Source organism: Lithobates pipiens, unplaced genomic scaffold (assembly GCF_037356315.1).
Source record: "Lithobates pipiens isolate NorthernLeopardFrog02 unplaced genomic scaffold, aLitPip1_a1.2 Scaffold_27, whole genome shotgun sequence".
Taxonomy (NCBI): Eukaryota; Metazoa; Chordata; class Amphibia; order Anura; family Ranidae; genus Lithobates; species Lithobates pipiens.
This window is the reverse complement of record NW_027507788.1, coordinates 97269145-97290584: the sequence shown is the minus strand read 5'-3', so window position 1 is coordinate 97290584 and position 21440 is coordinate 97269145. Positions and strand designations below refer to the sequence as shown.

At 44.9% G+C, this 21440-nt stretch overlaps 1 protein-coding gene across 2 annotated transcripts in view; it reads left to right on the top strand.

Annotated features, from left to right (window-relative positions):
- The first annotated feature begins 6259 nt into the window (after positions 1-6259).
- Positions 6260-21440, top strand: part of LOC143934021 (cell adhesion molecule CEACAM1-like) — a 98151-nt gene continuing 82970 nt past the window's right edge. For both annotated transcript variants that reach the window (XR_013263192.1, XM_077457254.1), the window contains exon 1: positions 6260-6470. Coding sequence is in view for 1 of the 2 variants with exons in the window: in XM_077457254.1 (XP_077313380.1) it covers positions 6416-6470 (55 nt within the window). In the remaining variant the exon portion in view is untranslated. The remainder of the gene's footprint in view (positions 6471-21440) is intronic.

The following is a 21440-nucleotide window of genomic DNA, read 5'->3' as shown; positions in this document are numbered from 1 at the left end:
GAAATGTTCGGCCCCTCCCCCTACCTCTAGCTGCAGGGTGTTGTGATGGGGACTCTTTGTTTGTGCCCCATCATATGCAAACCTGTACCTGGGAGGGGAGAGGCCGTTATTCATGCATGAGGACATTTCTGACAGTCTTCAGTCTTATGCATATTATTTGTTGGTATCGAAAAATTGATGATGATTCAATATTTTGGTCAGGGTCTAGGGATGAGCTGAGGCGTTTTATGGATGCCATTTCCATTAATGAGTATCTTTATTTTAATAATATTACTATAAAATAGAGACCATACTAAGATCCAAATTGTGTTCTTTATAACTATTGCGGTCTATGTACTTCCTTGTCAGTGACACAGGGGGTTATTTACTAAAGGCAAATCCACATCCACATTGCACTTAAAGTGCACTTGGAAGTGCAGTCGCTCTAAAACTAAGTGGTAGATCTGAAATGAGTGCAAGATAAAAATGTTGTTTTATATTTTCCTTGCATGTCCCCCTCGGATCTACAGCGACTTTACTTCCAAGTGAACTTGCAGTGCAAAGTAGATTTTCCTTTAGTAAATAACCCCCAGTATCTCACAAAAGTGAGCACACCCCTCACAATTTTGTAAATATTTTATTATATCTTTTCATGTGACAACTCTGAAGAAATGACACAGTACATGCCAACATGTACTGCGACATACTGAAGCAAAGCATGATCCCCTCCGTTCAGAGACTGGGCCGCAGGGCAGTATTCCAACATGATAACTACTCCAAACACCTCTGGCTTGCTAAAGAAGCTGAGGGTAAAGGTGATGGACTGGCCAAGCACTTCTCCAGACCTAAACCCTATTGAGCATGTGTGGGGTATCCTCAAAATGGAAGGTCGAGGAGCGCAAGGTCTCTAACATCCACCAGCTCCGTGATGTCGTCATGGAGGAGTGGAAGAGGACTCCAGTGGCAACCTGTGAAGCTCTGGTGAACTCCATGCCCAAGAGGGTTAAGGCAGTGCTGGGATATAATGGTAGCCACACAAAATATTGACACTTTGGGCCCAATTTGGACATTTTAACTTAGGGGTGTACTCACTTTTGTTGCCAGCAGTTTAAACAATAATGGCTGTGTGTTAAATTATTTTGAGGGGACAGCAAATTTACACTGTTATATAAGCTGAACACTCACTACTTTACAATTTGCTACAATGTAATTTTTTCAGTGTTGTCACATGAAAAGATATAATAAAATATCTACAAAAATGGAGGCAGAACAGGGACAGAATCCCTGTTCTGTGAGACGAGGAGATGCAGATAGTGAGTTCCTAATAGCTAAGAACCACAATCTGTCATCTCCTATAGCCAGTCCCCTCCCCCTACAGTGAGGACACACACGAGGGAGCAAAGTTAACCCCTTGATCGCCCCCTATGTTGCCCCTTCCCTGCCAGTGACATTTACATAGCATTGATCACTGTATAATTGTCAATCAACCCAAAAATGTGTTTGATGTGTCCGCCATAATGTCGCAGTCTAGATGAAAATCGCAGATCGCAGCCATTACAAGTAAAAAAAAAATTAAAAATGATAATAAAAATGGCATAAATCCATCCCCTATTTTGTAGACGCTATAACTTTCACGCAAACCAGTCAACAATATACACTTAGTGCAATATTTAGTGCTCATGCACACGGACGTTTTAAAAAACTGGCTGCAAAGCTAGCTCCGATGCCTGGAAAAATTGTTGTTAAAAACGTGGCGTTTTTGCGCGTTTTTTAGCGTTAGCGTTAAGGAGCGTTTTTTAAGAAACACATCTCTTGGCTATAGCACTCAGAAAACAAAGAAAATATGTTGCGCGGTTTTGCGCGTTTATGCGCGTTTTCCCGCGATTCGCGTTTTTACAGCTCTAGCTCCACGCCACGGAACGCACTGGTCCTGGTTTTTTTTTACAGCTTAAAAACGCCTATGCCATTTGCAGCTCAAAAACGCCTAGGTGGGCATGAAGCCATAGACTAACATGGACAGCCGTTTTTAAGCTGCAAAAAAAGCTCAAAAAAGTGGCTGTAAAAACGTCCGTGTGCATGAGGCCTTATTACCAAAAATATGTAGAAGAAAAAAAATGCTTTTTTTTAAAAAAAATTGGCGATTCTTATTAAAGTAAAAAAAGGATGTGTTTTTTTTTCAAAATTGTCACACTTGTTTTTGTTTATAGTGAAAAAAAAGTAAAAAAAAGGATAGATTATCTAATACCACCTAAAGAAAGCTCTATTTGTGGGAGAAAAAGGACGTTAATTTTGTTTGGGTACAGAGTTGCACGACCGCGCAATTGTCAGTTAAAGCGCCACAGTGCTGAATCGAAAAAAATGGCCTGGTCATTAAGCAGCCAAATCTTCCGGGGCTAAAGTAGTTAAAGTGATTGTAAAGGCTCGTAAAAAAACCCAACAAACATGTTATACTTACCTCCTCTGTGCAGAGAGCAGCACGGATCCTCCTCTTCTCGGGTCCCTCTTTGCTGCTCCTGGCCCCTCCCTCTGGTGAGTGCCACCTCAGCCAGCAACTTTCTACAGGGGGCACCTAAGCTGAGTCAGAGCTCTGTGTACCCATTCAGACACAGACCCCCGAACCCACCTCCCTCTCTCCCCTGCATGGGTGACTGATTTTGATTGACAGCCATGGGAGCCAGTGGCGCTGCTATGGTCTCTCAGCCAATCATGAGGAGTGTCTAGAACAGATACGACACTTGTGGACATCACTGCAGAGAGAAGGGGCTCAGGTAAGTAATTAGAGGGTGCTGCTACAAACCAAAGGTCTTTTATCTTAATGCATAGAATGCCTTTACAACTCCTTTAACCACTTGCTTACTGGGCACTTAAACCCCCCTCAGTCCCAGACCAATTTTCAGCTTTCAGCGCTGATGCACTTTGAATGACAATTGCGCGGTCATACAACACTGTACCCAAATGACATTTTTATAATTTTTTTCCCACAAACAGAGCTTTCTTTTGGTGGTATTTAGTTACAGCTCGGAGTTTTATTTTTTGCTAAACAAACAAAAAAAGATGCAAAAAAAAAAAAAAAAAAATCATGTTTTAATAGTTTGTTATAAAATTTTGCAAACGGGTCATTTTTCTCCTTCATTGAAGTGCGCTGATTAGGCGGCACTGATAGGCTGCATTGGTGGGCATTGATGGGCTGCATTGGTGGGCACTGATGGGCTGCATTGGTGGGCACTGATAGGCTGCACTGGTGGGCACTGATAGGCATAGTTAAGGCGGCACTAATAGGCACAGATAAGGCGGCACCGATGGGCACAGATAAGGCGGCACTGATGGGCAAAGATGGGCACAGATAAGGCGGCACTGATGGGCAAAGATGGGCACAGATAAGATGGCACGGATGGGTGGCACGGATAAGTGGCACGGATGGGTGGCACGGATGGGCACTGATAGGTACCACAGATAGATGGGACTGATAGGTGGCACTGCTGGGCACTGATGGGCGGCACTGCTGGGCACTGATGGGCGGCACTGCTGGGCACTGATGGGCGGCACTGGGGTGCAGCACCTTTGAGGCAGATTGGGTGGCACTGTGGGTGGCACTGTGGGTGGCACTATGGGCACTGACGGGGGGCATTTACTTTTGCTTTTATTTTACTTCAGGATGGCACTGCGGGAGGCAGGTGGGCACAGGCAGGTGGCAGGTGGTCCCTTGTATTGATGGCCGTGATCGGGACTGATGTCCCGATCACGGCCGCCGGTGATCGGCTTTTTTTTTCTCTCCTCGCGCTGTCAGCGCGAGGAGGAATAATAGCCGATTACCGGCTCCGTTCTATCACATGATCAGCTGTCATTGGCTGACAGCTGATCACGTGATAAGGGGTCGGGATCGACCCCTTGCACGGATCGGTGATCAGGCGAGTCTCATAGACTCGCCGATCACAGAGCGCGCCGCGCGCGCCCCTCAGGGGGCGCGCAGGCCGCTCGTAACCGGGACGACGTCAATAGACGTAGTCCCGGAAATGTAGGTCCGCGCTAATGCCGTCATTTGGCAATAGCGCGGATCTGAAGTGGTTAAAGAGGAAGTAAACCCACTGTTGTTTGTTCTGTTTGTTTTGCTGAATAAAGCCATTTTTATTTTACTGAACTGTCTGAGTGGGCTTTTCACCCCTCTAATCCCCTACAGTTACCATTATGATTTAAAAAGAGTAAACACAGTTGACTGATAAACAACTAGAGATGAATGAGACCTGTAACAACCTATAATTTAATAAAGGCATGCCTCCATCCCTGAATATAATGGTAAAAATATGTTTAATGTTTTTCATTCTTTATTATAACCTACAACGACATTCCTCATGCAAAGTAATAATAATGATAAAAAATATATAGGTTTAATGCCTCTTAATTTCCCTGCAAAGGTAAAGCATAATGGGCTACTATGCACCGCATAGTAGCCCATTATGTGTCACTTACCTGTCACAGGAGCCAGCGATGTCACCGATGTCCCCTCTTCCATGGAGCGTCAATTCTTCTTTCTGGGCATCATGGCTCCGGCACTGTGATTGGCCGGAGCCTCGATGACATCATTCCCGCGCATGCGCACGGGAGCCGCCACTAACAGCATATCGCCATTAGCAGCGGCATGCTCAGTGTGCCTGCGCGCTGCTGTCTACGGCACATGCGCCGTAGACAGCAGTGCCTGTGCTTTTGCAAATATCTCCTAAACTGTGTAGGTTTAGGAGATATTTCATGGACCTACAGGTAAGCCTTAATTTAGGCTTACCTGTAGGTCAAAGAGGTTTGTAAGGGTTTACAACCACTTTAACTTCCACTGCAATAACTTGCACATGTAATACACATCAAAAGTAGAAAAATAAATATTTTTTTTTAAACGTAGCAGGGATGGTGGAAACCCCTCTATAGATATTTGCAATAAATCACATTATAATAGTAATTAAAACCTATAACATTCAGGTAATATTGAAGATTTTTTGAGCTTTAGATACATTAGAGCAGTGGTTCTCAACCACCCCTTGATAAAATTTCCCAAGTTGTGGGGACCTCTAAGCCCTTGTACACACGGTCGGACATTCTAATGTCCGATCGGACTGTGTCGTTGGATAATCCGACCATGTGTGGGCTTCATCAGACTTTTTCTGTCGGAATGTCCGACCAACAAATTTTGAGAGCTGGATATAAACATTTTTCGACAACATGATCCGATCGGACTTCGTCTGATTGTTTGTAGAGAATTCTGATCGGACAAAGTGCCACGCATGCTCAGATCAAATTCCTAGACAAAAGCTATTGGCTACTAGCATGAACGTAGTCCCATAGTAACAAAATAACGTCATCATGTTATGAACGATCGGATTTTACGACAACTTTGTCCAACTGTGTGTATGCAACACCAGTCTCGGACTAAATCCGTTCTGATGGATTTTGTTGTCGGAATGTCCGACCGTGTGTACAAGGGCTAACAATAACAAAAAAATTTGTAGCATGGGTTGTCAGCACCCAGGGCAAGACAAGTAACGCTCCCTGTGTCCTTTTATTGGCAACTATAGTCACAGGTAGTGTTACTCACGGTGTCTCCTACTTTGCGGTGTCTAGTAGCAGTGACACCTATGCCAAAATCAGGACACAGGGTCTCCTCCAGCCCCTCCCACTTCACATTCCTCACTAGTCAGCTGACCTCTAATCTCTGCCCACCCCAGCCATGCCGTGAACTGAATGGGCGACTGCAAAGAGGCTGAGTGGATGGCTGCGGGCTCCAGGGATATCAGTGCGGGCTTCAGAAGCAGCCCAGGATTCGGTGACCCCTGGCAAATCATTATCCGACCCCCAGGTTGAGAACCACTACATTAGAGGGTTCCATCATTATTGTGTTATTGATTGGTAAGTTAGCGCTGCAATTTTCTTTTTCTCATGCTGATGTTTAAATTGTTCCACATACCGATGTAAAGCAGCATGTTCCGGCTCTTTCTGTGATCCAAATGCAGATTGTCCTGCCCTGCCCTGTGTACACTTGTGACATACTATAACGAATAATAACATATGGTTACCTTTTGCAGACAAAGCTATCCTACTTTTTCTTATGTCAATGCACTGCATTTATAATAGTTGAAATTAACTCCAGACATTATTACTACATTATTATTAACTGACAACTCCTTCATGTAAATTAAATAATTGCCAAAGCACACCAGGAAGCTGGATATGATGACGCACTACAGTGTTTTAGGGGATGTAGTTAAACATTAATATTTCACACACTTCCCTCTAGCAGTGAGTGACTGTGAAGCTTCATTATGAAGAACTAGAAGGCACAACACACAGGCTCCAACAAGGAGAACGGCTTGGAGGAAATTGACTATAAATAGAAAAATTCTTCGGAATTGTGAATACGGCAACCTTTTCCAGTTAAAGAAGCATCAGTAGGATGTCAGTAGGAATGGGTTTGATGATCCCTTGTGTCCTGTTGCTGCTAACCTCAGGTGAGTTTGTACTAATATATAACAAGTTGATCCAGAGTTTTGATCCTGTATTACTCACGGCAAGAAAATTCTACAAGATAACAGTTACTATAATAAGAGCTGTAAGGTGCAAAAACATATCAAAATGAATGTGTTGCAAGCATTAAAAAGAAAGCTTGTTAACTGGGTTTCTTGGAGTAAATTTAGAGGTGGTATACTAGGGTGTACTTTGCACCGCAATAAACCAGTAAATGTGCTGGCTTTTGCCGTTGCTGCCAAATGCACATTTTTTGATAAATTCTTTAGATTATTATTATTATTATAGTTAGCCAGGTCGAAAAAAGACACAAGTCCATCCAGTTCAACCTTAAATTATTATTATACACGATTTATATAGCGCCAACAGTTTACGTATCGCTTTACAATGTATATAGGGGGGGACAACACAATTACAGTACCGTTCAATGCAAACTGTGTTTTCTGTCTATTGGTACACACACAATTGCATACATTTTAACATACTTGTGCCCATTTCTTGAATGTGTAATTAATAATTTAATAATTATGTAAATTGCCCACAACACTTTAGAAAGACGAGGATTAAGACATTGTACAATGTATGTTTAACCGCTTCAGCCCCAGAAGATTTTACCCCCTTCCTGACCAGAGCTTTAACTGACAATTGCGCGGTCGTGCGATGTTTCACCTAAACAACATTTACGTCCTTTTTCCCACAAATAGAGCTTTCTTTTGGTGGTATTTGACCCCTGCAGTTTCTTATTTTTTGTGTTATAAACAAAAAAAAAAGACAATTTTGAAAAAAAAAGCAATATTTTTTACTTTCTGCTATAATAAATATCCCCCAAAAATATATATATATTTTTTTTCCCTCAGTTTAGGCTGATATGTATTCTTCTACATATTTTGTTATAACATCTACAAAATAGGTAGTTTTATGGCATTTTTATTATTATTTTTATTAGCAATCTGCGATTTTTATTGTGGCTGAGACATTATGGTGGACACATCGGACACTTGACACTATTTTGGGACCATTGCCATTTATACAGTGATCAGTGCTATAAAAATGCACTGATTAACACCTTCCCTGCCAGTGTAATTTACACAGTAAACACTAGGGGGTGATCAAGGGGTTAAATGTGTCCTAGAGAGTGATTCTAACGGGGGGGGGGGGGGGGGTGGGCTACCACTGATATAACACCGATCACTGCTCCCAATGACAGGGAGCAGTGGATCTCTGTCATGTTACAAGGCAGAACGGGGAAATGCCTTGTTTACAATAAATGCTCCATGACACAATCGCCGGGAGACCGGCGAACAGCGAGCCCTCCGGTCCCGCGGGCATGGTCACATCCGCCAGCCCCACCAATTGAAGGGGATGTACAGGTATGCCCATTTGCCCACCGCTGCCATTGTGCTGACGTATCGGTTGGCAAGTGGTTAACAGTGCATTATCACAGCGCACACTAAACTCGATATACGCCAGTGGGATTTCTTTCACACTGAGAATTCTGAAAAAAATGTTCATCATTATATTTGGCCTTGCCATCATTGAGTCAACTAAATAATTTGAAAATAATTGGTAATGATTTAGCACAAGATGTATGTGTGAACCCTACTACGTGACCATATGTTGGTGTCTTTGCCTTTTATTGTTCACAATGATAACACCAAATCGGGATTTCTGGATGTGCAGCCATTTCTTTCTTCTCTTAAATAATTTGAAAACCCTTGGGGCCAGTTCACACCACATGCAATTCAGTGCGGTTTTTTTTTGTCTGCATCAAAAAACATGCATATTAGGTAATATGGTTTCCAATGGCATAGTGCACAACAGTATGGTCAGTTCCAATGCATTCCAGTTCCATAAAAAAAAGTACATGCTGCATTTTTTCTGCACTGGACTGTTCTGGGACGCTGTAAAATACACCAAAAACTGAACGCACCTGAACACACCTAAACGCACCAAGAATGCACTGAAACACACATCCTTATTTAGTGCTAGTTCACACCAGATGCAGTTCCGTGCGCTTTTTTCTGCACAAAAAATGCATGCAGTGTTTTCCATGTATTCCAATAGTTCATACCAGTGCAGTCATTTTGCAGTGCATAAAAAAAAAAAAAAGTAGAGCATGTTGCATTTTTTCTGCACAGAACTGTACTGGAACCTAGCAAATTTTATCAAAAACCCACTAGAACTGCGTGTGGTGTGAACTGTAATAAAAAAAAAAACTGATCTAGAACATATCCGGAGTGCATTTTTGTGGTGTGAACTGGCCCTATAAATGCATGCACTGTGTTTTCCATGTATTCCAATGGCTCTAGTTCAGACCAGTGCAGCCAGTTCCAGGTCAGTTTCTGGTGCAGAAACTGACTGCATGGTGTGCTCTAGGGCCATTGGCGCACAGAACTGCCTCTGGTGTGAACTGTCCCTTAAAGCGGGAGTCCGTCGTTTTTTTTTTTTTTTTTTTTTTTTTTTAAAGCCAGCAGCTACAAATACTGCAGCTGCTGACTTTTAAAATAATGACACTTACCCGCCCAGCGCGCCCTCGATGTCGGTACCCGAAGCCGATCTCTCGATCGTCTCTCGGGTGCTGCTCTTGGCTATGGGAATCAGGAAGTGGATCCTTGCGGCTTCATTTCCCGGTTCCCTACTGCGCATGCGCGAGTCGCGCTGCGCAATAAGGATGGTCCCCGCTGTCTCTGGGATCCATGTGTTTCCCAGCAGACAGCGGGGGACCTTCGGAAAGGGGCGTATATTCTGCGGATATCTATGCCAGAAGTGGGTGCAGATACCTGTACTGGTACCTGCACCCCCTCCCCCCTGAAAGGTGCCAATTGTGGTGCCGGAGGGGGGGGGAGAGTTCCAATGAGCGGAAGCTCCACTTTAGGGTGGACCTCTGCTTTAAGGTTAGGGAAAAAAGAGGAGGGGGGAATGCACTGGACTGCATCAAAAACACACTGGAACACATTGTGGGGGAATCCATAGTGGAGAAGGATCTGGGGGTTTTGGTAGATCATAAGCTCAATAATAACATGTAATGCCAAGCTGCGGTTTTGAAAGCGAGCAAAGTCCTTTCTTGTATGAAGAGTGGCAGGACTCCAGAGATTAGTAAAATCTCATCTGGAATATGCTGTTCAGTTTTGGGCACCGGTTCTCAAAAAGGATAGCAGGAAGTGCAGAGAAGGGCAACCAAACTGATAAGATGGCATGGAGGAACTCAGATATGAGGAAAGAATAAAGAAACTGAATTTATACTCTCTTGAGAAGAGGAGATTAAGGGGAGGGGGGGGGGGGGGATATGATCACCATGTTTAAATATATAAGGGGTCCATATAGTGAACTTGGTGTTGCCTTATTCATTTTACGGTCAACACAGAGGACAAGGGGGCACTCTTTACATCTAGAGGAAAAGAGATTTCATCTCCAAATACAGAAAGGTTTCTTCACAGTAAGCTGTGAAAATGTGGAATTAACTCCCTCCAGAGGTGGTTCTTGCAGGCTCAGTAGATTACCATAAATGTCAGTACCCAGTTATATTATGTACCTTTAGGAAATAATCCAGGCCTTTCTTAAAGTAAAGTTGAACAAGGGAAAATCCGATTGCCCCTCAGGGATCAGGAAGGAATTTTTTCCCCTGTTGTAGCAAATTGGATCATGCCTTCTGTTTTTTTTTTTTTTTCACCTTCCTCTGGATCAACTGCGGATATAGGATTGGGTATATGGGATTGTGTGATATTTTTTATTTTATGTTTTTATTTTTTATGGCTGAACTAGATGGACTTGTGTCTTTTTTCAACCTGACTGACTAACTATGTAACATTAAAAACACGCATGCAGAAAGGCATCTGGAACACATCTGGACTATGTTTCTATGGTGTGAGCTGGCCCTTAACTACTTTCAGCCCAGACTATTTTGCTGGCTTAAGACCAGAGCACTTTTTGTGCTGGTATCTGATCACCTCTGTGGTTTTTATTTTTTGCACTATAAAAAAAAAATAGCGACAATTTTTGTCGACGTATTCTTCTACATATTTTTGGTAAAAAAAAAATTGCAATAAGGGATTATTGATTGGTTGGCATAAAAGTTATTGCGTTTACAAAATAGGGGATAGTTTTATGGCATTTTTATTAATAATTTTTTTTTTATTGTGACTGCAACATTATGGCAGGCACATTGGACATTTTAACACATTTTTGGGACCATTGCCATTTATACAGCAATCAGTGCTATACAAATGCACTGATTCCTATGTAAATGACACTGGCAGTGAAGGGGTTAACCAGGAGGTGGCAGTGCAGGGGTTAAGTGTGTCCTAGGGGCGTGTTTCTAACTGTGGGGGGCATGGCTGTGTTTCAAAGATCACTGATCTCTGCTCCAATCACAGGGAGCAGAGATCAGTGTCACTTGTTGCTAGGCAGAACGAGAAGATGCTGTTTACATCGGCATCTCCCCGTTCGACAATCGCAGGTATCCCTGTTGCCGACGTACCTGTACACCCATTTGCCTGTCCGTGCCATTCTGCCGACTTACATCGTCGTTCACCGGTCGGGAAATTTCATCCAAACCTGCTACTTGAATGAATTCCCAGACCTACCAAACAGGTTTCTTTTGTGCCTAGAACTTGTACAGTATATTACAATATGTATGAATTTTCCTGAACAAAAAACACATTCAGGGCTAGTTCACACCACATGCAGTCACGTGCCTTTTTTTCTGCATCAAAAATGCATGTAAAGTAGGTTTTATGGTTTACAATGGCATAGTTCACACCAGTGCAGCCAGTTCCAGGGTGTTTCAGTTCCAGAAATAAAATAGAACAAGCTGCATTTTTCCTGTACCGGAACACAGTAAAATGCATAAAAAAAAGCACTGGAATCCATCAAAAATGCACTGGACCCCAGTATTGTGAAGAAAAAAGGAAAAAAAAAGCCAGAAACGCATCAAAAATGCATTAAAAACATGCTTGCACATCCGGAAATAGTCTGGAGTATGTTTTTATAGTGCAAACCAGCCCTCACGGTTACAATTTCATTTGTAATTTTAATTTTATAACGTGGTCCATTTTGCCTCAGTAGGGTAAAAAAAAAAAAAAAAAGACAGAATTTTTTCCTGACCCCCTAGGAGGCAGTTGGATATTTCCTGGATCAACAAATCAACAATACATGTTAGCTGGATGTCTTCCTAAATGCAAAAATATAACTGGATACTTTTTTTTTTTTTTTTTTTTTTTAACAATTTACTGAGCTGTACGGAACTAGTTCTACAGTTCCATACTAATAGATTTATTTACTTCAGTCTGCACATAAGAAACCTCGCAGATTCCTCCATCTATAAAACTCGGTGGATGGATAAATCCGCCCTGCTGGGCTATTGTATTCTGACAGCTGTGAGTGCTGGATGACTGAATACCCAAACAATGCCTGTCTGCCGCTGGTTGCACAGAAATGTTCAGCCTGGCTCCTTCAACAAAAGTCCATTAAGTAATCAACTTCTATAGAGCTGGCAGGGCCACCAGCTGTTCGTTTCAGAAGAAATTCAGAGGAGTCTGTCAAAATTCTGAGTGTATGGCCTGCTTAAAAGAGAAGTATGGCTTTGCAAAAAAAAAAAAAAAAAGGATTATACTTACCTAGTAGTGTTGCCACCTGTCCTGGATTTACCCAGTCAGTTCGGGTTTGGAATCATGCATCCGGGTTTCAGACCACCTGAAACCCGGACACATTTAGACCAAACTATGGCTTCCTAGCAGGGTTTCTAGCTACAGATGTATAAGCCGAGAGTGTATGTTAGACCCTTTTCACACTGTGGGACCATAATGGGTGCTCCATGTTAGTCTATGGAGTGACAGATGTCAGCAGTGATATCCCACCCGGTCCGATCCACCAAAAGCAGACGGATGACCCCACTTCCCGATCCATCACTGGCGGATCGGATCGGGCAAGATCTGATGAAAATGGACATGCTGTCCGTTTTCATCCGATCGTTCCATAGAAACCAGCGGCGCTCGACAAGCCCCTCCCTACTCAATGAGCAGAGAGGGACCTGTCATCCGCCGGCTCAGCAGAGATCAACAGAGAGATCTCCTGCTGAGCCGGCGGACTCCGTGCAAGTGGATGCGCCTCATCTGAATGAGGCCTTAAACTCTCTTTCACACTAGACAAAGCCAGCACTAACAATTTCCCCCCCTTCAGGAGAGGAGAGAGGGGTCAATCTGCACCTATTCCACCTGACCCTACCCCTCTGTGTCTGCCCACACTCCAATCCCTGGCGCTGTGGCTCAGAAAAGGAAAGCGGGGGGTGGGAAATTTGAAGTACAGCAACGTCAGATACATCTGGATGAGAGGTGCTGACTGCCAAGGGGTGAGTGAGCTCACCATCCATCCCTGTCTGTGACTGAAGTCCCCCCCCCTCTTCTCTCTCCTGTCTCTGAGTAAGTACAGTAAGGAAAATCAGTGTTCTCAGGGCACCCCTTACATCAGAGTCCCCCTTTACAGCAGAGGCCACAGTGTTCTCCCTGAAATCAGGGATCCCAGAGTATCCCTTAGATTAGAGTCCCCAGAGTTCTCCTTACATCAAAGTCTGCAGAGTCCCCCCTTACAGTGTAAGGAAACTCTGCGAGTTCAAATGTAAAAGGGGAACTCTGTGGACTCTGATGTAATGGGGGACTCTTGTGATTAATTTCATATGATTACTGTATAGTATTATACTATATAAAAAAGAAAAATTGCTGTCCACCGCTAAAGTGTTAGGGTTGCCACCTTTTCTTCAAGTCAAACCCAAATACCTAATTGGATGCAGCATCTGTCCCCCCGCGGGCACTGCACTGAGAACCGAGCGATCAAAAACCCCTGATTGCTCACAGTTATGCTCCTCCACTAGAGCTGCACAATTCTGTCCAAAATGAGAATATTTTTTTTGCTTAGAATAAAAAGATTCTTGCAGCGTAAAATCTTTCATGTTATACAAAAAAAAAATGGACTAACTTTAATGAATTAAAAAAAATAACTAGTAAAGTGTAATTTTTTCCCCAAAAAACTGCATTTGAACGGCTGCATTGCAAATACAATACAGTGTGACATAAAATATTGCAACAACCACCATTTTATTCTCTAGGGTCTCTACTAAAAAAAAAAAAAAAAAAAAAAAAAACAATAAATATATATATATATATATAATGTTTGAGGGTTCTAGGTAATTTTCTGGCAAAAAAAAAAAAAATTATTTTAACTTGAAATCAACAAACATAAAAAGGTTTGGTGTGAAAATGAGGGAAGTTTAACAACTTAAACACTAAAGTATATTCCTTTTGATCTAAAGGACAAATTGTTACAATGTTTATACTTTTTTTTTGTTTTTTTGTTTTCTTTTTCTTTTTTTGATGGCTGTCGGCTTCAGCAGAGCAGAGAGAATTCTTTGCATAGAAAGAATCGGGACATACTTTTTTTAAGATCGCAATGGAAAAAAAAATTACGAAAACAATTCTCAATGATTAATCGTGCAGCTCTAACCGCCACTCTGAGCAGAGAGCCGAGACTGTCAGTCAGCGGCTCTCTACTCTGCATCCCAGAGAGGGTCTGGATCAGAATCCCGGCAGAGGCTAAGCCAGGTGCTGGTCCGTGCTTCTGGGTGGATCTTAACCAAATGTTTGGGGTCTTTTAAGAGCCGGGATAGGCTCTGTGACAGTCAGTGCAGAACAAACTACTTCTATAAATCTCAGGAGTGCAAAGTCATAAAAGCTTTTTCTGTACTTCTCCATTAGCATTCACTCAAGTGCAACAGAGTTCCCAAGTGGTGGAATTATTCATTATTAACGTGGTAGTGAAATGTGCCCTCATAAAACTGCATAGCATACTAGCACATTATGAATAACTTACCTGAGAACGAAACCCCCGAAGCGGTCCTCCGTCTTCATCTTCGCCGCTGCCATGTATCCCAGAGTAACTTCCGGGTCTCGCTGCTCCGGCGCTGTGATTCGCCGGAGCCGCAATTACATCACTCCCGTGCATGAGCACAGGAGCCAACATGAGCAGCATATCGCCGTGATCTGCTACCTGCCCAGTGCGCCTGCGCTATAGACAGCGGTGCCTGTCTTTTTGTAAATATCTCCTAAACCGTATAGGTTTAGGAGATATTTCTTGGACCTACAGGTCCAATCTAGGCTTACCTGTAGGTCAAAGTGGTTTGTAAGGGTTTACAACCACTTTAACAGCTACAAAAAGTGTAGTTGCTGACTTTTAATCACTTACAGACCGGACCATTTTGCGATTCGGCACTGCGTCGCTTTAATTGACAATTGCGCGGTCGTGCGACGTGGCTCCCAAAAAAAAAACCCTAGTTAGACTTACCAGTAATGGTATTTCTACGAGTCTTTCAGGACAGCACCTGGAGAGAGCGCAGCTCCACCCATTTTCCCAGGAAACACTGCAGATCACTTTAAAGACCAGACACTTCCACCATGGCCTCAGTTGTTCATAGAGTACCTCCGCCATGCTGAAATTAAATAAGCAGAAACATAGCAATAACACCACATTTATCAAACACAATATAGGGTGGGTCATCAGCGCTGTCCTGAAAGACTCGTAGAAATACCGTTACCGGTAAGTCTAACTAGGGTTTTTCTCCCTTCGTCTTTCAGGACAGCACCTGGAGATAAGAGAGTACTTACTCTAGGGAGGGACCACCGCCTGCAGAACCTTTCTGCCAAACGCCTGGTCTGAAGCTGAGAGCAGGTCCAACCTGTAGTGGCGGGTGAAGGTGGCGAAGCTTGTCCACGTAGCCGCTTTACAGATTCGGTTCGGAGAGGCCCCTGCTCTTTCCGCCCAGGAAGTTGCTACTGCCCGAGTAGAATGGGCGACAACCCCTGCGGGGGGTTCAACCCTGGATGCACTATAGGCCTCCCTAATAGCCATTCGTAGCCACCTAGCTATAGTATTTTTGGACGCACTATAGCCCTTCCGTGGTCCTGAGAACGCTATGAAAAGGGAGTTTGACTTCCTAAACTCACTTGTGATCTCTAGATAGTGTAATAGACACCTTCCAACATCTAGGGTATGGAAAGATTTCTCTTTAGCGTTTGCAGGTGAAGGACAAAAGGTAGGTAGGATTATTTCTTGCGTCCTATGGAAGGCTGTTGAGACCTTTGGAAGGAAGCCCGGGTCAGTTTTAAGAACAACTCTGTCCGGGAATATGCAACAGAAAGGCTCCACTATTGATAAGGCCTGTAATTCGCTTACTCTTCTAGCAGATGTAATGGCCACTAAAAGGACTAACTTAAGCGACCACAACCTGAGAGTCGCTGCTACTGGGGGTTCAAAAGGTTCCTTTGTCAATGCCCGTAGAACCAAGGACAGGTCCCATTTAGGGAAAAACTTAAATGGTACGGGCCTAGCTCTGGCCAGAGCTTTAAAAAATCTAATAATAAGCTGTTCTTGAGATAATCGTCTCTCAAGGAAAACCGATAAAGCAGCTACCTGTGTCTTTAGGGTACTGGCTGCCAACCCTAGTTCCATGCCCTCATGGAGAAATTCAAGAACTGAAGAAATCTCCTGGGGAGGGAATTCCTTTGATAGGCACCAGGAGTTAAAACATTTCCACGTTTTAAAATAAATTGCCCTAGTAGTATCTTTTCTACTTCCTAGGAGGGTTGTGACTAACTTATCAGACAACCCTTTTCTCCTCAAAATTTGCTCCTCAGTAACCACCCGGTCAAATTGAGTTGCCCGATGTTCGGATGCTGAAGAGGTCCCTGGGTTAGGAGATCCCTTCGAAGCGGAAGAACCCAGTGGGGTCCCACCGCCATCCTCTGTATGGTAGCAAACCATGACCTTTTGGGCCAGAAGGGGGCCACTAAGATTAGACTCGTGGATTCCCCCTGCAATTTCTTTAGAACCAGAGGGATCAATTGAAAGAGGGGGAAAGCGTAGCACAGGCGGAAATCCCACGGGTGTGCTAGGGCATCGAGTCCGCTTGCCTGATCTTGTCTGTTTAAAGAGAAGAAGGCCCTCAGCTTGGTGTTGCTTCGTGACGCAAATAGGTCTATCTGAGGTAGACCCCATCTCACTGTCAGATCTTGAAAAACTTTGTGGTTCAGACTCCATTCTGATTCCTGAACTTTTTCCCTGCTCAGAAAATCCGCTACCACATTCAGGTCCCCTTTGAGGTGCACTGCTGATATGGACCTCAGGTTGCCCTCTGCCCATGACAGAATCTGGCTGGCCAAGGATAGCAGCACCCTGCTCCTTGTGCCCCCCTGCCTTGTTATATAGGATACAGCTGTGGCGTTGTCGGAAAGGATCTGGACATGGAGTCCCTGAACCACTCCCTCGAAGGCCCATAGCCCGAGCAGAATGGCCCTGAGTTCCCTCCAGTTGGAGGATCTCCTGGACTCCCTGACTGTCCAGCTCCCCTGGGCCATATGCCCTTCCAGGTGGGCACCCCACGCCCAGGAGCTTGCGTCTGTAGTCAGCCTCAGGTCTACCGGAAAACACCAAAGTAGACCCTTGTCCAGATTTGAGTGATCCCTCCACCACCAGAGCTTTCTCTGGACCTGAGGGGGCATCTTGAATTGTTTCTCCAGGGAGTCCCCGTAGGACCAATTTGTCAGAATTGCCTGTTGGAGCTCCCTTGCATGCAAGCGTGCCCACTGTACAGCAGGAATGGATGATGTGAGGAGGCCCAACACAGACATGGCTGCCCTGACAGAGATAGGCAGGTTTGTCTGGGTCCTTTTTCACAGCACTCTGGACCTTTTCTATCTTCTCTACTGGTAGAAAAATCCTTTCCTGCCTGGAGTCGATGGTGTACCCCAGGAATTTTATCGACTGGGATGCAATCATGCTTGATTTTTCCCTGTTTATCAGCCATCCGAGGCCCTCTAAGTGTCTTACTGTTCTCCCCAGGTCCCTCTCCAATAGATGTTTTGTATTGGCAAAGATTAGGAGGTCGTCCAAGTATGGAACGATTGATATACCTTCTACCCTGAGGGGGGCTAGGGCCTCTGCTACGATCTTGGTAAATATCCTTGGGGATGAGGATAGACCGAACGGGAGAGCTCTGAACTGGAGATGTATCACCGAGCCTCCCGTCCTGAGTGCAAACCTCAGATACTTCTGTGAAGCTATGGCCATGGGCACATGGAGATATGCATCTCTTAAGTCTATGGACGCCATAAAACAGTTTGGCATCAAAAGACTCTTTACCGAGAAGATTGTGTCCATCCTGAATCTTTTGTATTTGATTGACTTGTTCAAAATCTTCAGATTCAGGATCAATCTGAATTTGCCCGATGGTTTTTTTACAAGAAAAATGTGTGAGTAACAGCCCAACCCCATCTCCTCGGGGGGAACGTACATGATCACTTTTTGCTGCATCAGTTCCCCCAGAATAGAGATCATGGCTACAGACTTTTCTGAGTCCTGAGGAGCCTGGGTTACGTAAAACCGTGCGGGAGGGGAGTGATCGAATTCCAGTCTGTAACCCCTTTCTATTATACTGAGGATAAACAGACTGTCCGTCACTGACTTCCACTGCGGAAGGAAGGCCTGTAACCTCCCTCCCACAGCTGGAAGACTGTCACTGTTTTTTTGGGTTCGGGGTAGGGGGGCGGAATAACACTCCCGACTTGCCCCCCCTTCCTTAGCAGGGAATCAGCTCTTTTGTCCATGGGATCCTTGAGGATACCCATGTCCTCGAACGCAAGATCCGTATTCCTTGAGACCTGGGAAAAGGCTGCATCAAGCTTAGGTTTCTTGTTCCACACCTGTGAGCTATCCTCCTCAAAAGGGAACCTGCGCTTTAGAGACCTAGAAAAGAAAGGAGGCCTCTCAGGGTCTCTCCATTCCTTTTTGACAGTTTCGGATAGAAACTTATGCACAGGGAAAACTCTGCGTTTCACCTGGCCCAGACCCTGAAACATCTTGTCATGTAGTGACAGTTGGGCCTTATCCTCTGTGATATTTAGAGTCGTGTGGATATTTTTCAGTAAGTCATCCGCCTCCTCCAAGGATAACTTATACCGGGATGAAGAAGCGGAAGCCTCCTTTGCTTCCTCTGCCTCCTCCTCTGAAACAGAGGACGTAGCGTGTTCCTCCTCCTCCTCAGAGTCACTGCCCCCCCTGGATGCAGATGCTGAGGAGTGAGAACGGGGCGCTGAGCTACCGCCCGCAGCTGGGCGTCTGTCTAAATAAGACCGGAAAGATTCAAAAGTGTCTGATAATTCTTTCCTGAAAGAACTTAGTAGCTCTCCCTGCTGAGACGCAGGGGTATTGGAAGCTGCTTCTTCCTTGACCAAGTCGCTTATGCAGGACCTGCATAACACCTTAGTCCAAGAATCTTTTAGAACATTTCTACATGATGGGCACCTCTTCTTGCTAGGAGGGGACACATGTTTGGTCTTTTCTTTTGCTTTCTGAAATATACCAAGAAAAAAGACGCCAAACCTGAGTTACAAAACACAAAGTAGACACAGGAAGATATGCTGCCAAATAGAACAGATTTTAACAGATTTCACATTCTATTTGCTCTTCAGCCAGTGAATCCCCCCACAGACTCACTAAACAATCATTGAAAGCATTATTCCTACTTAACATTTCTAAGAAAACAATGCTGCAGGCTTCCCCAAGTCAGGAAGGGAGAAAAAACAAACAAAGCTCTAACAGTAATGACAGAGACCGCTGCCTCTGCTTACCTGAGCCTGGCTGACAATTGTGGCTCCTGCTCCTGCCACCGCCGATTGATCCTCCTCCATCGTCAGCGAGGATCGAATTGCGTCTGGGCGCTTTATCTGTTTGAATTCCGCGCCTCCCGGAAGTGATGTCAGCCGAGGAGACCGGCCCCCTCTCCCTGCATTCCAGTGGCCGGAACCGGAAGCCGCGTCACACCGTCAAAAGTTCCGCCCCCGGCCGGAAATGACGCACTCGCCATCCGGACCCGGAAGGCATGAGCCTGCCGAACGGCGCGAGATATGAATCTCGGCCGCGTACCAGACCCAGCCGCCGGTCTAAAGGAAGGAGGAACCTCCACAGCCTGACCCCCCTGGGTATGAAGGAGAGCGGGCACCAAAGCGACCCCCGCGCGTGAAGGGAGGAAGCTGGGCCAGGTCTGTACCAACCGCGCAACAGTGGCATGCCTCCAACCCTCCCCACCTGGAGAGAGCGCAGCACCCCTTGGTTCCCTGCAGCGCTTCCACCATGGCCGGAGGAAACACTACAACTGAGGCCATGGTGGAAGTGTCCGGTCTTTAAAGTGATCTGCAGTGTTTCCTGGGAAAATGGGTGGAGCTGCGCTCTCTCCAGGTGCTGTCCTGAAAGACGAAGGGAGAAAATTGACGTCCTTTTTTCCCCACAAATAGAGCTTTCTTTTGGTGGTATTTGATCACCTCTGCGTTTTTTGTTTTTTGCGCTATAAACAAAAATAGAGCGACAATTTTGAAAAAAACGTATTATTTTTTACTTTTTGTTATAATAAATATCCCCCAAAAATATATATAAAAAAAATTTCCCTCAGTTTAGGCCGATACGTATTCTTCTACATATTTTTGGTAAAAAAAAAAATCGCAATAAGCGATTATTGATTGGTTTGCACAAAAGTTATAGCGTTTATAAAATAGGGATAGTTTTATGGCATTTTTATTAATAATTTTTTTTTACTAGTAATGGTGGCGATCAGCGATTTTTATTGTGACTGCGACATTGTGGGGGACACATAGGACATTTTTGACACATTTTTGGGACCATTGTCATTTCTACAGTAATCACTGCTATATAAATGCAGTGATTCCTGTGTAAATGACACTGGCAGTGAATGGGTTAACCAGTGGGTGGCAGTGTAGGGGTTAAGTGTTCCTAGGGGTGTGTTACTAACTGTGGGGGGGTTGGGCTTTCATTTAGTGAACACTGATCTCTGCTCCAATCACATCAGCAGAGATCAGCGTCACTAGTTGCTAGGCAGAATGGAGAAATGCTGTTTACACTGCATTTCCTCCATTCAGCCGTCCTGTGAGACAATCGCGGGTATGCCCGCGGCAATCGAGTCTGCGGGACCCGCGACTGGACTCACGGGTTGTCCCGACCGGCACGCGAGCGCGCCGCCGACGGCGCGCTCACGATGGCAGGGCGGCATTGAAGATTGGACTACCTGTACGCCAATATGCCTGCCCGTGCCATTCTGCCGACGTACATCGGCGTGCGCTGGTCGGGAACCGGTTAATAAACAGACACTTACCTGTTCCACGGTCCAGCGATGCGGCCGAATGGGGTGTCGCTCCTCTCCCCCAGCGCCTCCATTGCCACTCTGGGCACCTGGTCGTGACAGGTTTTGACTTCACGGTTGGTCACGCGAGTCGGCTGTGCTCCCTGCGTGGATAGGCGATCTCCTGGGACCTGTCACGTGTCCCAGGAGATCCCCTAGAGGGAGGGGCTGCCTAAGGTGAAATGAGGAGGCGCCTTGGTGGTCCCTGGGTGGAAGCAGGAAGTCCCCCTCCTAATGAAGCCCCCACTCCTTCCCTCAAAAAAAATTACATGCCAAATGTGGCATGTAAGGGCGCGAGGAGTGCTTAAAGCGGAAGTTCCATTTTTGGGTGGAACTTCGCTTTAACATTGTTTCCTATGGAACACGTTCTGTAGTTCAAATCTGCAAAATGCAAAAAGCACTAAAACTGCACAGGTGGCAATCAGGCCCAAATGCATAATGTTTTATAGTTAGCGAGGTTGAATAAAGACACCAGTCTATCCAGATCAACCTGAGTGAGTGTCTACAATTGTGCCTATCCCTGTACATTGCACACTCACGTAGGTCCCTAGCCTCAAGGAGCCCACAATCCAAGGTCCCCATTCATATACCAAGGCCAATTTTTGGACAGAAGCCAATTAACCTACCTGCATGTCTTTGGAGTGTGGGAGGAAACTGGAGTACCCAGAGGAAACCCACGCAGGCACAGGGAGAACATGCAAGCTCCAGGCAGGTAGTGTCA